Source organism: Dermacentor albipictus, chromosome 1 (genome assembly GCF_038994185.2).
Source record: "Dermacentor albipictus isolate Rhodes 1998 colony chromosome 1, USDA_Dalb.pri_finalv2, whole genome shotgun sequence".
Lineage (NCBI taxonomy): Eukaryota > Metazoa > Arthropoda > Arachnida > Ixodida > Ixodidae > Dermacentor > Dermacentor albipictus.
The window spans coordinates 198,863,339-198,879,446 of record NC_091821.1 but is presented as its reverse complement, the minus strand read 5'-3'; the positions used below and the strand labels follow the sequence as shown (position 1 = coordinate 198,879,446).

Here is a 16,108-nt window from a genome sequence, read left to right as displayed (position 1 = left end):
GGAGTACTTCAGTGACGAAAGGATGCTCTCTCGTGACTACGTATCGGCGGCCAGGGGCGTAGCCAGGGGGGGGGCTTATGGGGCTTCAGCCCCCCCCGAAATTTTTTCGTGCTGTCCATGCACCGCCGACCAAAGCGACCCCCGGCGCCGGAAATCACTCTGGATTTTGTCTAGAATGTCTTTTTGACGCTCGAACAGACATTTAACCGCGAAGATTGCGAACTCGGGCTGGATTTCGTGGCAACGCCCATACACCGGGAGTCACATAACGCCAAGCAGTCCCATCCGAGCACAAAGTTTCAAGGGCGCTTTGATGGTGAGCGGGCTCGCCGCGGCATCTCACTGAGGCCACGGACTCTATGGAGCGCATGGATATCAATTGCGAAATTTTATGGGTATAAATCTCATAAGCTCTTGATGTGAAAGGTGCATTGACATTTCCAAAGTTGTGCTTTAGATTTTCAGCTACTCCTGCGTAATAAATTGGAACAAACGACAGCGTAATTGAGATTTCTCACTGGCCATTGCATATATACAAGAATGTAAGCACGGTTCTTGAATGACAAAGTTTCATTAACATATTTGTCCTCAACTTGTTCAGTTCATTGCCTTTTAATTTTTCATATCAGCGGCATGCACTGCTTTCCTGGTTTCGAACTGATATAGTTCTAAAGTTCGTGTGATATTTTCTTTACTTAATAAATAGACAAAAAACATGGAAGCATTGACGTCAATTATGTTGGGCACAATTTTTGGCACATACGAGTATAATATTTTATGAAAACATACATATTTTACTTGTATTTACAGTGCGTAGCTTTCAAGAATTCATTTGCAGCATCTTTGGCAATGACAATGCAGTTATTATTCATGTATTTGATCCCTCGATAAATTGTTTAAGAGGAAGCTTTAGCTCGGGCCCAATCGGACGCGGCCTATTCAAATACTTATAAAACGCAGAAACGCTTTTCTGAGATAATCCTGCTAATCGCTTTTATTGAAATTGGTCGCATTTGAGAAAGACAGTTGAATCCTAGTGTCTGTTGGAAACAGAACTTCGATTTAGGGCCTGAATTTTGTTTAAAATATCTTGGAAAATTCGAAAGTTTGAAAAAATAGAAGCACGACGTTTACAAACTAATAGCAATACATGAAGAACATATATTGTGGTTCTGTAAACGGCATTTATTATAACAGTCAAAGCGGACAAGTTTGCTGTGTCAATTTGTATCTTACGTGAATTGGTTACGTTGTGTACAAGGGTTCTGCAAAAGCCGTACTTCCACAATACTAAATTTTTTTTAGATTCATGTGTAACATATCTATTTTGTCCCCTGTAGATGTACTATTAGATGCAATTCACAGAATTGTGATATCATTTTTCATTGTTGAGTCACGGAGTTTTAAACTTTATAGTTTCGTTTTCGGAAAATGTTCAATTTTGGCCAATTTTTAATATATAATTGACCACCTAAATGAAACCTTCGAAGCCAGTAGTCACTAGAATTAAACTTTTTCTTTTAAATGCAAGAAACCTCCTCAAATTTGGTAAAGTGGTTGCTGGGAAAAACGAATTCACCTTCTACATGCACTTAAATAGGAGCACCCGAGCTAAAGCTACCTCTTAAGGAGGAGGCTGAGCTGCAACGGGCAGCTACATATATATATATATATATATATATATATATATATATATATATATATATATATATATATATATAATATTGGGCCAGTGGCGTAGCCCCCCCCGAACAAAATTTCTGGCTACGCCACTGTCGGCGGCATAAAGGAATCCTCGTGTTAAAGACGTTTATTGCGTGGCACCTAAATATTTTTGACCGATGTTATATGAAACGTTTACTTTCGGCATACCTTACGGCATTAAACGTACTCACAACTAAGCTCAGAGCTGCAACCACCGTGCTAGAAGATGCCGTTGGAAGCAACTGCGCTGGTCTTGCGATTCCCTCACCATTTACCTTTGCACAGAAGTGTCGCTATAGATTTACACCTGACGCTACATGACGCATGACAGCCATTTAGCTGATGTTGGCGGCAAAGGCATCTGGGTTTTACAAAATGACCATGTGCACCTACCTGACCATAGTGTCGCTATCTCTCATATGACGTTTATGTTATTAATACAGCTCTGAAGCGCAGCCCAGAACTATCTTTACCAGGTTACTCCTGAACGTACAGAGAGCTTGACGTTGTTCACGAAGGCTGAACAGTTCAATGGGATAAGCGCAGCACAACCTAATCACGATTACTGCACATGAGGCGCCCAGCGGGTGCTCTGTTTGTTTCGACGCCCTTTCTGAACAACAACAACAACAACAACAACAACAACAACAACAACAACAACAACAACAACAACAACAACAACAACAACAATAATAATAATAATAATAATAATAATAATAATAATAATAATAATAATAATAATAATAATAATAATTCTAAGCTCAAAAAGCGCCGGGTGGGCGGGCTCAGGTTGCGATTTTCCTTTACTTTTGTGAGAACGGCCGATGTGTCTTTTTCAACGAGGAAGCGGGGAGGCCTTCAAACACTCGCGGGATGCAGCAGCGCAAAAGACGGGACCAAGTGTAGACGAAAGACATAGTGCTGTCGCCTATACTTGGTCCCGTCTTTTGTGCTGTTCCATCCCTTTCAACGTGCACCAACCAGCCCAGTTCAGCGCACTCAAACACTCGCTGAATGGTGTCCGCCCGTAGCTTCGTTCTTTGGCGCTGCAACGTCACAACAGTGCCTTGTACGACACGTTAATTGCTATACGAATCATGGTGGTGGTGGTGGTGGTGGTGGTGATGTTGAAGCAGGCGGGGTTAGCCTGGCATACATAGCCGGCAATTGTTCCGCCTGATCCTCCTTCGAGTTCAAATCAGTGGTGTGTCACCAGGTGTCGATGAGCCCCGTGTCTCGCAGGAAGGCTATCAGAAGTCGTTGCGCTCTCTTTCTCAATGCCGCGGGCCCTCCGGGGAAAACAACATCTTCAAAGGTCCTGTGCGTGAGACCGCTTTTTTGTAGGTTGTCGACCATTACTTTTCGTTCCGTGTCAAACTGAGGGCACAGCCAAATGAAATGTTCGATGTCGCCAATGTCACCACAGAAAACACAGAGTGGGGAAGCGCGAAGCCCAGTCTTGAATAACCAAGCTGAGGTGTACGCGGAGTCGGTCCTGATGCGGTATAAAAGCGTCGCTTGTTCACGTGTAAATCCATGAGTCACACAGGATTCGTGTGGATTCTTGAACATCTCTCTAAAGTGAAGGCGGATTGCACCCTTAGGGTTTCGAAAAGCTTTTGGAGCTTTCACTTTTGGGACACATGTCAGCGCTAGGCGTGCCAGAGCGTCAGCTTCCTCGTTCCCATCAATTCCTACGTGTGATGGAATCCACTGAAACCTTATGTTAAATCCTTTGCTCGTTAGGTCGTCGATCAGTGCCAGAGACTGCCTTGTAAATTTCTCTAGAGGTAGGCCCCGATGTAATCTCTGCAATGCTGACTTGGAATCCGTCAGCACCACGACATCTCGTGCAGAAAAGGCCCGTAGTTTCCGCAAAGCCGCGGTGATTGCGGCACTTTCGACTGTTGTAGAGGAAACTACGCGATCCAGTCGGCCAGACCATGACACATCAAGGGATGGTATGCAGAATGCCGCTGCACAGCTATCTGTTTGTGCGCACACCGAACCGTCTGTGTACACTTGTAGATGGCTTTGAAACACAGTGCTTAAGTGGTCCAGCACAATGAACTTGGCTTCGGCAGTTGAAATGGTGCGTTTCGTCGGTAGGTGGGGTACATTGAGGCTGCAGGTAACGTCCGGAAAAGACCATGGCGGGTCAAGGCGACTTCGTTTAGGCCATTCCAATCCTAAAAATCGGAAGGTGTTCAGCGCCGCATGGAAATGTGAGCGAGTTCTTGCTCTTAGCCGCCGGAGAAGCGCCGTGCCTGCCCGTGACTCGCCCAGCCTTAATAGCTGCGTCAGCAAGGCCTGAGATGCCAAGAGGCGGAGTGGAAGAGACTCTGCCTCATTAGTGACTTTCTTGTTTGAAGCCGCCGTTGGAACTCCCATCGCCAAGCGAAGTCCCTTTCTGTGCACTGCCTCCAAGCGCTCGAATTGACTCGATGACGGTGATATCAGAGGGAGCTGATAAAGAATGCGGCTTGTTATCAGTGCAGCGTTCAGTTTAAGCATGGATGTAGGATTGTTACCCCAACGTATACCTGCCAATCGACGAAGTGCGTTGATTCTTTGCACTGATGCAGCCACAACACTTTCGACCGCACCACGCCATAGCAGCTTGTTGTCGATGGTGACGCCCAGGAATCGAACATGAGTTGCACGAAGAATTGAATGCCCTCTGATATTCAGCGTCAGACGTGTTGACTTGCGTCTCACTCCCGGGAAAAGCATGAAGGCCGATTTTTCTGCTGATAAAGATAGGCCAAGCGTCGATAAGTGGCGATCGATAGTGGAGATTGCGGCCTGGGCTATTCGGGCCAAACGTTTGTGCTGGTACCCCGAGATCCAAATGCAGATGTCATCTGCGTAGATGGACATTTTAACTGCCGTTCGACCTACTTTCAGGGCATTTGGAAGGCTGGCCATGGCAACGTTAAAAAGCAAGGGGGATAGGACACTTCCTTGTGGGACGCCGAGGGAAATTCGTCGCTTGTCACTCATTATACTTCCGAGCTTAACTTGGACACATCGATCCCTGAGAAATTCATGGACGAATCGAAGAGCATTTCCCGAGACGCCCATGGCTCGGAGTCCGTTGATGATGCCTGTATGAAGCACACAGTCGTATGCCTTGGCAACGTCCATAAAGATGGCGAGTGTGGAAAGGCCGTCTGCGCGATGGTGCTCGATATGGCTCAGTAGATCCAAGACACTGTCCTGGGCACTCAGCCGTGGACGAAATCCAATCATACATGATGGCAGTCTATTTCCTTGCTCGAGATACCATGTTAACCTCGTACATATTAGTCTTTCCATCAACTTTGATGCGCATGATGTTAGCGATACTGGCCGGTATGAGGTGAGGTTTGCAGGATCCTTTCCCGACTTGAGCACTGGCACCACCCATGCTGTCTTCCATGCTTCTGGGATCTCTCCTGTGCTCCAGACGTGATTAAATATGTCCAGAAGTGCTTGTTTTCGCTCATATGGCAAATTTGTCAGCATCTGATTGCTGATCGAATCGGGACCCACAGCACAGCGTGGGTCCCGATTCTTCTGCAAGGGTTTGCAAATCTTTTCCTTGCTTTAAAGCCAGTGCTTCGAATGGCCTGGGCAGGCGAATCTTTCCGGATAGGCTATTCATTACTCCCCATATCCTTGTCATGGGAGTAAACGCCGATAAACTCTCACAGAAAGCAGCCCATTGAACTCGTCTTAACCTTTTGGTGTGACGACGGATGACAGCGTTTATCCTGTTGAATTCAGTTTTCGCAGATGGATTGCCCGTTTTTCTCATTAGTTTCCGCTCCGCTCTCCTACGCGCTGCGCAGAGGTTCTTTAGTTTCAAATCAGGAGTAGGGAAATGATCTGGCAGTTTCAACATTGAGGTAGCCACTCTTTTGCTCCGCAGCATATCTGCGAACAGCTCACCAGGGGATTCGTCCAATGCTTCTCTGTTTGTGTCCCAGCGGGTCACAGCACAGAATTGTCGTCCAGCAGTGTGAAATCCGGTGATGTTCGTGAAGATCGGAAAGTGGTCACTGCCCATCCTGTCTGGGGCCGTTGTTGACGATACGACAAGGTCTGGAGAATGGATAACGAGGTCTATGGCACTCCATGAATCTGGTGGCCTGAAGAAAGTCGGTTTGCCATCGTTCGCGATACATAAGTCAGCAGCATCCGAGGCTGTGACAAGTTCCTTGCCTCGGGAATCTGCAGTCTTATCTCCCCAAAGCGAATGATGTGCGTTAAAGTCGCCACAGATTATTATAGGAGAGGGGCAACGAATGCAAAGGTCCTTTATGAACGCCTCCATGGAGACCTTCCTGCGCGGACTTATGTACACCGACACCACACTGAGTTTTCGTTTTCCTAGGCACACTTGCACAGCGGCGACTTCCAAGAAGGTAGAACAAAGGTCTTGCACTGGTAAGGTGACGTGAGGTATTTCTCGCCTGATGTATATCATCGCACTTCCATTCGCAAATGATGGTATACTCGGATTTCCATGTCTGATGTACCCTGGGATCGTCCTTCCATTTGGGAGACCGGCCTCCGAGAGTGCTAGAATTGGTATAGGTATGTCTCGAAGGACAAGGCTGAGTTCAGAAAGACGCTGTAGAATACCGGCGCAGTTCCATTGCATTATTAAGGGCACTTTTGGACGACGGAATGGACCAAGTGGGCGAGACATTGCCATTATGCTACTGAGTGTATGTGGAAGTAGAGCAGAGTATTACTGACTCAAGAGCCAGCACTGCTTCCAGCATATCCTTCGTCGAACTAGCAGGCATCTTCGCAACGTGGGAACGTAGTGCCGTGAACAAAGCGCGTATCACATGCTGGCAGTTTTCCTGCTGACTGTTGCCAAGTGGTACTTGAGGTCGGTTTACTGCGGCCGCATAGGTGCGTTTTTTCGGGCTCTTTTCGAACAGGTTTCTCAGCCGCTGAGACCGTTTGCGTTGGCTCAGTAACTTCATTTATCGGTGTGAGACGCGGGAAGTGGGATGCATATTCTGTTTCCAAACCAGGTAGTTGTGGCGCTCTGGATGTCTTCTTCATGTTCGATGATGCGCTTGCACTCTTTGGACCCAGAACAAACAACTTATTTCTTCGCTGAGCAGCTGTCCGCGCAGGGCATCGACCGTAGCTAGCAGGATGATCACCGCCGCAATTTGCACACACAAAGTTGTCTTTACGAGCACACGTCTTAAAGTCATGAGGTCCCCCACAGCGCTTGCACCTCTGTTCCCCACGACAGTACTTAGCGATATGTCCGAAGCGCTGACACTTAAAACAGCGTGGTGGTGTCTCCACGTAGTCGACAAGCTCGTGTCTTGTGAAACCAAGGTTGATCTTCTCCGGGCGTTCAGAATTTGGAGCAAATGTGAGAACCACCGTGTTAGTGCGCCTTGACTCCCACTCACATGACGAGGTTTGGACCCGACGGATGATTCTTCTTGCATGGTACACGCCCTGAGGTCTCAGGTAGGTGAGTAGCTCTTCATCCGAGTACCATTTAGGGACTCCTCTAACAATGCACGTATTTTTCATGTAACTGTGTGGGACACGGGCAGATATGACTATGCCGCCGATTTTCTTGGTCATACGAATCATGTCTTCTGTGCATGCGTACGTTTGGAGAGTCGATAGAGAAGCTCCAGGTTCCTGGCCGTGTTATAGCCCGTTTCCACTTCTCTCGCGATTCGGTGTCACAGGGCAAAGCGAACAAGGACGCCGCTTCCGCTTCGTCCGTCCTTCTGTAATCGGAACGACAGTTTGGTAAACAACAGGTCTTGTGCATCGTTTATCCAGCTCCTGAGGACCAGCTGAGCTTCTCCGCACACAGTAAAATGCAGAAAGCACGCAAATTCGCGTCGGAAACACCACCTCTCAGCTTCTGCGCTGCTTAATTGCTGAGTGTCCCCTCACTAATGGCGGTGCCGCCGCGCAGTCATGGTTGGCAGCGTACGACGCTCTCAGCGTGACGGAGAAGTTTCGTGACCAGTAAAAAAGTAATAAAGGACTGGTGATATCTTTGCATTACCATTATCTTAAGCAGTACTTTAAGCAATACTATTATATACGTAAAGCATGCTATATGCACCTTACAGTTTTTAAACAACAACGAGTGGTTTCCCGCCTAGCATTTTTCGTTTCATTTATCTCTCTATCTTTCTTGGTGGTACGCAAGGCAATCGTTTCTGTATGACAGATGGTGACACGATAACATGTTTTTATTCGACAACCACGCGTGAAGTCAGAATGTGACTCTTTAAACGTCCTGTTCCGATCCAGGAGTTGAAAGCCTTCGTAAAGCTGAAAAGCAAGGCAGGACACACTTGTATATAAAAAAGAGCTAAGGTCATTAAAAAACAGAGCTAATTGTGCGTTGATAGAAAGACCTTTTCGAAGCCGTGTTGATTTGGTTAAATAAATTCAGGGAAAGAAGGAATTTGATGAGGTGTTAGTAAATTATATGCTGCATCGCTGTCGAGCATATCCACGAGAGAGACGGGTCAGTAACTGTAGAAGAAAGAGGAAATACTTTTTTATTTAGTTTCTTAATGGGGATTGTCTATCCCATCTTCCATTCAATTTCTTACACTCAAGATTATAAGGACTGCCGAAAGACATGTAGCCCTAGAAAAATGTCTCGCACTCTTCGCTATCTTAGAATTGATATCATGTTGGCGTGTCACCATCTGTCATACAGAAGCTTGAGAACAAGTTACGGACCACGCAAAAAGCGATGGAACGAAGAATGTTAGGCGTACCGTTAAGAGGTAGAAAGAGAGCGGTGCGGATCAGAGAGCAAACGGGAATAGCCGATATTATAACTGTCATTAAGAGAAAGAAAGGCAGGCCGTGTAATGTGCAGGTTAGATAACCGGTGGACCTTTAGGGTTACAGAATGGGTGCCAAGAGAAGGGAAGCGCAGTCGATGACGGCAGAAGGTTAGGTGGGCGATGAAATTAAGAAATTCGCCGGCGCTATAGTTGGAATCGGTTGGCGCAGGACAGGGGTAATTGGAGATCGCAAGGAGAGGCCTTCGTCCTGCAGTGGACACATAAAATAATGATGATGATGATGATGATGATGATTGACACCGGCAGATGAGGTTAGTTTGTAGGTATATCACGAATTCATTTCAGGTATTACATAGTAATTCATTTCGCAAATCCAAGCGCTTGACGGGACAGAGGTTAATAGTTTTCAAAAACTGTTTTCGGTTATGTAGCCTCATGTCAGGTAAGGTCGAACGGAAAATTTAATTATGGGTTTTACGTGCTGAAACCATGACGATTATGAGGCACGTCGTAGTGGGGGACACCAAAGTAATTTTGACCAGGTGGGGTTCTTTAACGACAAGCCAACGTGCCGTACCCCCCTCCCCCCCCCCCCCCACGGGCGTTTTTGCAATTTACCCACATCGAAATGCGGCCAACGCGGCCTAGGTTTAATCCCGCGCCCTCGGGCTTAGCAGCACAACACCAAAGCCACTACACAACCATAGAGTGTAGGTAGAACGGGAAAAAAATAACGCCTCGTGCTGGTCGCAAGCGAATCACTTTTCAATGCCGCAACATCTCTGCCGTCCTGATAGGTAGTTTAGTAATTTTGGTTCCGCAAAGCTATCGCTTTCATGTTTAGTTTTGTTTGGGGGGCTTGAATCATTCACTGAACTTTGGTTATCCTGACCGGTTAGTAACCGTGAGGGTAAGGATGCAGGATTGGGTGTGCGGTTGGAATTTTCGTTTGATTTTTCGAGCGCGTAGCGCTGAACTTAATTGCTGTCTTTTCAGTCGGGAACTAGTCGCAGAAAGCAGCCATTCGCATTAACAATATTCTAATTACCTTTATTGCAAATTGTTATCGTTTTCGCATTACTTCTTTCGTAGTTCTGGCAGCTAACAATCATAAGTCGCTAGAATAATCACGTAATCACTCAATGCAGTTAGGTTCATGAGCGAAGAAATGCTATAACGATGGAAAGTTATAAACAAGCCTAAAATGTTAGAGGTATGATCTACTTGGCGCGTCCCTGTAGTGATGACAAATTACACATTTTGTTTTGCTGTGCTTAAGGCCAAATCGGTCCGTTTAATACCTGGGAAGTTGAAATTATCGAGCAGCAGCAATTGGAACGTAATGAGACCTTACGGTGGTTAAGTGAAGCGCGTCGAGATATAAACGTGAGGTTGACCATGATAATGAGTGCCTGTAATAACAAGTCGGCAGAATTTGTACTTCAGCAATAATATAGCTCGACCCTTCACCTGTATTAAAGGTGGTAACATCGTGGATGCATGCGTGAAAACAAATTGATTTATGGAATGTCTGTTCTTTTCTTGCAAAATATGCGCTGGCAAGCTCACTAATTTTGTTTGCAGTTTTTTTTTGCTTCCTATCAGAAATTTCGCACAATAACGTAGCCCATGGCAGTGAAGTACATTGCAGTTAAGTGGTTTAATGGTATTGTTGTTTTCGATATAAGTTTAAACGCATAACGAGTTAAGCTCTCAAGGAAGCTTTCTTATTTCTACGTTTTGAAGCCACAGTCGCTGATTACGATGTTTTGAATTTCTTGCTTCCCCGCTGTGTAGCAGCAGAATGTATATATTTGCAACTCAAAAATATTTGTGATGTTTAACGTGCCAGAGCCACAATATGATTACGAGACACACCGCAATGGGGGATACCGGATTAATTTTGAGAACCTGGGGTTCTTTAACGTTCACCCAATGCACGGTACACGGGCATTCTTGCATTTAGCCCCCATCGAAATGCGGCCGCCGCGGCCAGGATTTGATCCCGTGACAAAGCCACTGTGCCCCCAGGGCGGGTAATTTGCAACTTCAGTGTTAGTTATAGCTTATTTATGTAATTCAGTGGTGTACATTCTTGCTGGAATATGCAGGAGAAGGTCTTCGAGCGTAGAGATGCTCGTAAAATGTCCTATCCGCAAAGGAATGGTGTAGTACACTTTTAAAAGCAGCAAAGAACAAATTCTACAAGGTTTGAGTAGATACTAGCATCGGAAGTGTATGTTGTTGTAGTAACAAATAGAACGGCGTTTAAGAAGACGAGTCAGCAGTATAGTGGACACCGAAGAATGACGAGGTTTTCTTGGGCGCATTAGTGTACCAGGTGGTTTATTGTTTAGGCTGCACCGCGTTCGGGATCGGTCCACATTTTTGGACTCCTCTATCTCCGGGATCGTCCTATATTTTTCGTTGTGTAAAGCTACACTTCCACCCTTTTTCTTTTTCCTATACGTGCACCAGAAGGCCTCGAATCGCCTTATTTTGTCGAAAGGGGTCAGAAAGTGAACAGCCAAATACCCAGACCCCATGAATGCCAAATCAATCTGAAGTCTCCAAAGAAAGCCATGTTTTTAATAATAACAAGCAAATGCAAACTAAATAAGGAATATCTCATCGATTAGACAACTCGCATTGATACACAAAAAAATCCAACACTCCAACGCATAGATAGGGCAACAGCATGTAGCATGGACTTGACGTCCATGCTACATGGACTAGCTATTTAGCAGAAAAGAAAATAGTTCTTGTTTAAATTCACGTAGCGATGAAGGCAACTTAATAGCTAAGGGGAAGTTATTTCAAACTAATAATGCCAAGAAGTGGGCAGTGCGTTTTCCGTAATTGGGTCGTATGATAGGTAAGAGAACATATTTTTGGGCGGCCACTTTGGTATGATTTGCGTTACTGAGATATTGGGTTTACAATAAATGTTTGCAGGAAGAAGATTTTTAAGTGCCCTGAACAAGGTTATCGAAAGATTATATTTAACGAAGTTATTCATCGGTACTAGTATGTCGTTATGAATGAACCCAGAGGCATTACTGCGGAAGGGGCTAAATGTAAAGATTCTAATGAATTGGTTTTGCAAATGTGTTAGCGGTGGTAAATGCGTCTTGCGTGCATTGCCTCATGTTGTTAGCAGTAATTTTTCTGGCTTTGGATAAATACCTAATAGATAAAAGCAAAGTTGATGTATCGAAATACAGTCGGGTCTTGAGTAATATTTTTATACCAAGGACTAACTTACGTTTTAAGTTAGCAATATGCTTCGCGTATTTTAAGTTCGAGTCAAATGTTACCGCCAGAAATGAGCAATCAGAAACAGCATAAATGACATGGGGCTTGAAATTAATTGATGGACTGGATGGCGGAGACTTTTTACTGGTACGGACAGCATGAATGACGTTTTGGAAGGGTTAATGTCGATAGAGTTAGACCGGCGCAAGTTCAAAATATTCTGTAAATCGGTGTTTAATTTATTGGCCAGAGAAGAGATATACTAATCGATAGCAAAGGTTGTGATGTCGTCTACGCATAAGAAAGCTTCAGTTTGAGTATGAACAAAGCAAGAATAACAAGAAGGCCAAGTATTGGAGCATCGAGGCACTCCTTTGTTAGTTGTAATAAATTCGGAAAGCGTTGAATTAATGTAGACGGCTTGTTGTCTGTTAGCTAAATAGCTTTGGATAAGTGATGAGGCAGGGCCAACAACTCCTGCTGCAGAGAATTTAGCTAGGACAATTTGACTGATCGAGTCGATTGATTTAGAAAGGCCGACGAAAACGGGTTCAGCCTGATTTTATTTGTTGATAGCACTTTTCATGTTATTGGTAAAAGAAAGTAAGGCAAGGTCAGTAGAGTATGCCTTTCAGAAACCAAATTGATTAGCTGATAAAGTGTTGAAGTTGGAGAGGTATTTGTTTTGGCGCTTCTCAGTGCACTTTCCTGTTACCTTAATAACCATGTCAATATTGCTAAGATGGGATAATTCGGCCCCTGTTTTTAAACGGTCCCTGATTTTAAATACCTGAATAATTCTAGCTGTATTAAGTTGCACCGGGAATATTCTAGTTATAGATATCGTATTTCTTATGCGAGACAAAGGCCCAGCGATGTGGTTAACTATTACGTTTATATTGACTGAATGGATATCATCGAGGCAGGGATTGGTTATACCTTGATATGCTGTGCATTCAACTGTTGTTCAAACTGGCGTGTGCGCGAACTCACAGCGTCTTTCTTTCGCAACGCCCCCTTCCTCCCCATCCCTCTGTCTATCTCAACTCTTTATTCCCCCTTCCCGTTTCCCAGTGTAGTGTAGCCAACCAGGCGTATTTCTGGTTGATATCCCAGCCTTCTCTCTTTCTTTCCTCCTCCTCCTCTTGTTCAAGCTTACCTTTACTGTGTAGTGTGTGTTTCTCGTGAAACGTTTTGATAATGCCTATTTTTTCTATCTGTATTGTTCTCTGGTGTAGTGATTCTTTTTTTATGTGTTAAGCTACGAGCTCTGGATAACAGGTTCTTCAGTAGCCAAACGCCCCCTATACTGTCACAGATAACAAACAACACGAAAAGGCTTCGCTCGCCGCTAAGGAAATGGCCATGTTCGATTGATGATAAAGCAAGTCTCGCTGCTAAGCGAAATCCTAGAAAAGGTGTCATGGGCGCTTATAGGGTGGTACGCAAAGAAAATGATCGGCCAGGAATCTTCATTCGTCCAAATCAGAATGTAATGGTCACTTAGTTCCCCCGAACTTGCTGGATGAGTTGGTATCCCATTTTTGAGGCAAGCAGCGCGAAAAATAACAATAATCTTCTTTTTTTTCTGCCTGCCTCTGCTTTCTGGCCCGTTATGCCTCAAAAATAGTTCCATCGTTGCAAATAAAGGTTACCTCCATCTGCTTCGCCGCTATAAACAGTGTGCTCAAAGAAATGTTTTCTTTCTTCGCAGTGACGTCAAGTCCATCTGACAAGAAGAAAGTGGTACGGGCAGCACCTTTTGGCTTCAAGATGAGTTCAAGGCGAGCGTTCCGCAGGAGAGCTTCTAGAAGCAACGTACGCAACGTAGCCCCACCATCCTTTAGACGCTCCTCCTGGTGGCCCTTGTGTGTCTGCAGTGGAAGAGAGCTGGTGTTGCGCAGATAGTGTTCCGATAGAAAAGCTTCGGCGGACTTGTGCTGTGAACTTACGCCACTGCTTGCTCGGAGTTCTGTGGAACAGTGCGCAAAAACTGCCAGTGGGTCGTAGTGTTTCCCATCGGCTCATCGTCGAAAGTGGCAACTGCTTATTTCTTTCTTTTCACAGGGCCCGTCCCGGCAACACATCATGTTCATCCAGGCAGAAGAACGGGGCTTTTCTACTGCTCGAGATGCCACGCAAATACTAAAGTGCTCCACTGGCAACAGTGAAACACACCTCTAGTGCACGAACTCGATACAAGAACGCGCTGGAGACGTAGCAGTGGCGGCTCTGTTCAGCATTCTACATGCACTGACAGTCCTTGAACGTTTAGTGCCGACTTGAGACAAGTGTGATACAACGCCTGCTTGAATTTCATTCGAGCTCTTGTGAGCGTCTCTATATTTTTTTTTTTCGTACGTTTATTTCTTCACTCTTATGATTCACAACACGTCACTTTCAGCAGGTTTATTGTGACAGCGGCGGGAAATTTGCACGAGAATCCATAAAAGAGCTAATGTTTTTCGTTCATTTTTAAGCTTACTTTCCGCCCTCCGAACCGAGTTGTTTCATAAGTATATACATGCATAACATTCAATCTGCACGCGAACAATCGACATGTGGCGATCATTGAGAAACGTATATATATATATATATATATATATATATAATAATAATACCGCTTTTTAAGTATAACATGTTGCTGCTGGAGTTCAAAGTTGATGTGTTTTTGTGTAGGTTTAGCGTTTTGTACATAATATACATACTTGCGGGCTGTATTAAAACCTAATACGCTTGTGTACATACATGTATTTGAGGGATGGTTGCTGTAAACAAACGTGCTATGTACTGCACCAATGCTCTCACTTTAAGCGTTGCTTTTTATTGTTCTAACCAGATTATCGAAGGCAAGGGCATTAGGGAATGATGTTTGCCCGCATATTTTCAGTAGCCCTGGCTATACGCCGGTGACGGCAACTTCAAGCAGCTCTGAGAATTGTTGACAGACGCGCCTGTGTTTACCCCTCCCTATGCACTCCCCATAAAGGAAGCTTACTGGAGCTCAACACTAATGCAATCAACTTCTTCTTGTGCTGTGAACCGAAATAATCGAAACGTGCATTGGTTTACGCTTAGCACTAGAGATGTTCCTGCTCGAGAGTATTGATGCTGAAAACCAAGAGACTTTGCGACAGATCACTAACATATAGGTTTCGTTATTGAGGCTTTGATTTGTATGTAGTACCTAAGAATGATGGCTGAAGTATCAGAGTTATTGTCTTTACTGCCACTTTTGTGCAATTTCTTTTGTTTTAGTCTTCCTGAAGTACAACACGGCAAGCAGAAGATAGTCACATAGTTGAGGTATAATTTGTTGAATACTGTCTTCAGGTCTCTTTTTTGCGCAAAGAAGCTTATACGTGTTACAGTGGCTACGTTTACGGTGTTAGTTTTTTTTTTCCTTCAAAGAAACCGGGTCATGAGGCGTCCCTGTTTTCATAAGATGGTTGCATAGGACAAGGCACCAGAAAGCATAAAGGCACTTCGAAGTCCACAGCAGTGAAGTAACCTTCTGCACGGCTTCACCGCCTTGCGGCAAAGTGGCCTCTGCAGGCGTAACGACAGCTAGCTCTGCAAAATATTTATCGCGAGGCTTCAAAGGCTTCTCAAAGATGCGCGTCTAGGAAAACTCAGCATCAAGGCTCAAGGAAAGTCTATTTCACTGGAATAATCACTGCATCCATTGCAACCATAAAAAAAAAATATGTGGATTTCGCCTTATTCTGTTCCTCAACCACTGCCTTGCCTCCTGTAAAACTGTCGCTTTCTCTGCGGTTTCCTAGTCACGAGAGACCCATGCTTCGATTTTAGGACTTCACCACCACCAGCCTCAGTGCTGGTTTGACAGTGATGACGAAACATCGGCCGATGCTCACCTGTAGAAGGCAGACGGTGTGAAATTTACGATAGTAAATAAACACAGAAATAAATTACTCTTAAGTAACCTCATGTGGCTCTGGCGTATGTTTCATATGCATGCATATACTACGAGGGGCTGTCACCGAACTGTACGCAATGTAGCGAAGCAGTCGGTAACGCTCAGTGGTATATAACATTAATAGGTACTGATGGGCTAGTTGGTGAGACATGATTTTCAAGCAGCGCACTTAATACTGACACGTTCACGCACGCATGAAAAAGGACATGCACAGGCGCTGGTGTGGTACGTACACCGCGCCTGTGTATGTCCTTTTTCATGTATACGCGAATGTGTCAGTTTTAAGTGCGCTGTTTCAAAATCATGGTATATAAGATGTCACTGCATGGAGAATTTTGTAACGCGTGCACGTTTGGTGCAGCACATGGTGTGGCTGAAAGTTGTGAGAACATGATCC

The 16,108-nt window shown here is 44.9% G+C and overlaps 1 protein-coding gene and 1 long non-coding RNA gene across 2 annotated transcripts in view; one reads left to right on the top strand and one right to left on the bottom strand.

Annotated features, from left to right (window-relative positions):
- LOC135903136 (iroquois-class homeodomain protein IRX-4-like) overlaps positions 1–15,649 on the top strand; it is a 132,561-nt gene extending 116,912 nt beyond the window's left edge. Inside the window, exon 8 of the mRNA XM_065433532.1 lies at positions 13,486–15,649. Within this exon, the coding sequence (XP_065289604.1) occupies positions 13,486–13,504 (19 nt within the window). The 3' untranslated portion in view covers positions 13,505–15,649. The remainder of the gene's footprint in view (positions 1–13,485) is intronic.
- The window catches only part of LOC135903137 (uncharacterized), a 61,699-nt gene that overhangs the window by 22,282 nt on the left and 23,309 nt on the right, over positions 1–16,108 (bottom strand). The gene's annotated exons all lie outside the window — the stretch shown is intronic.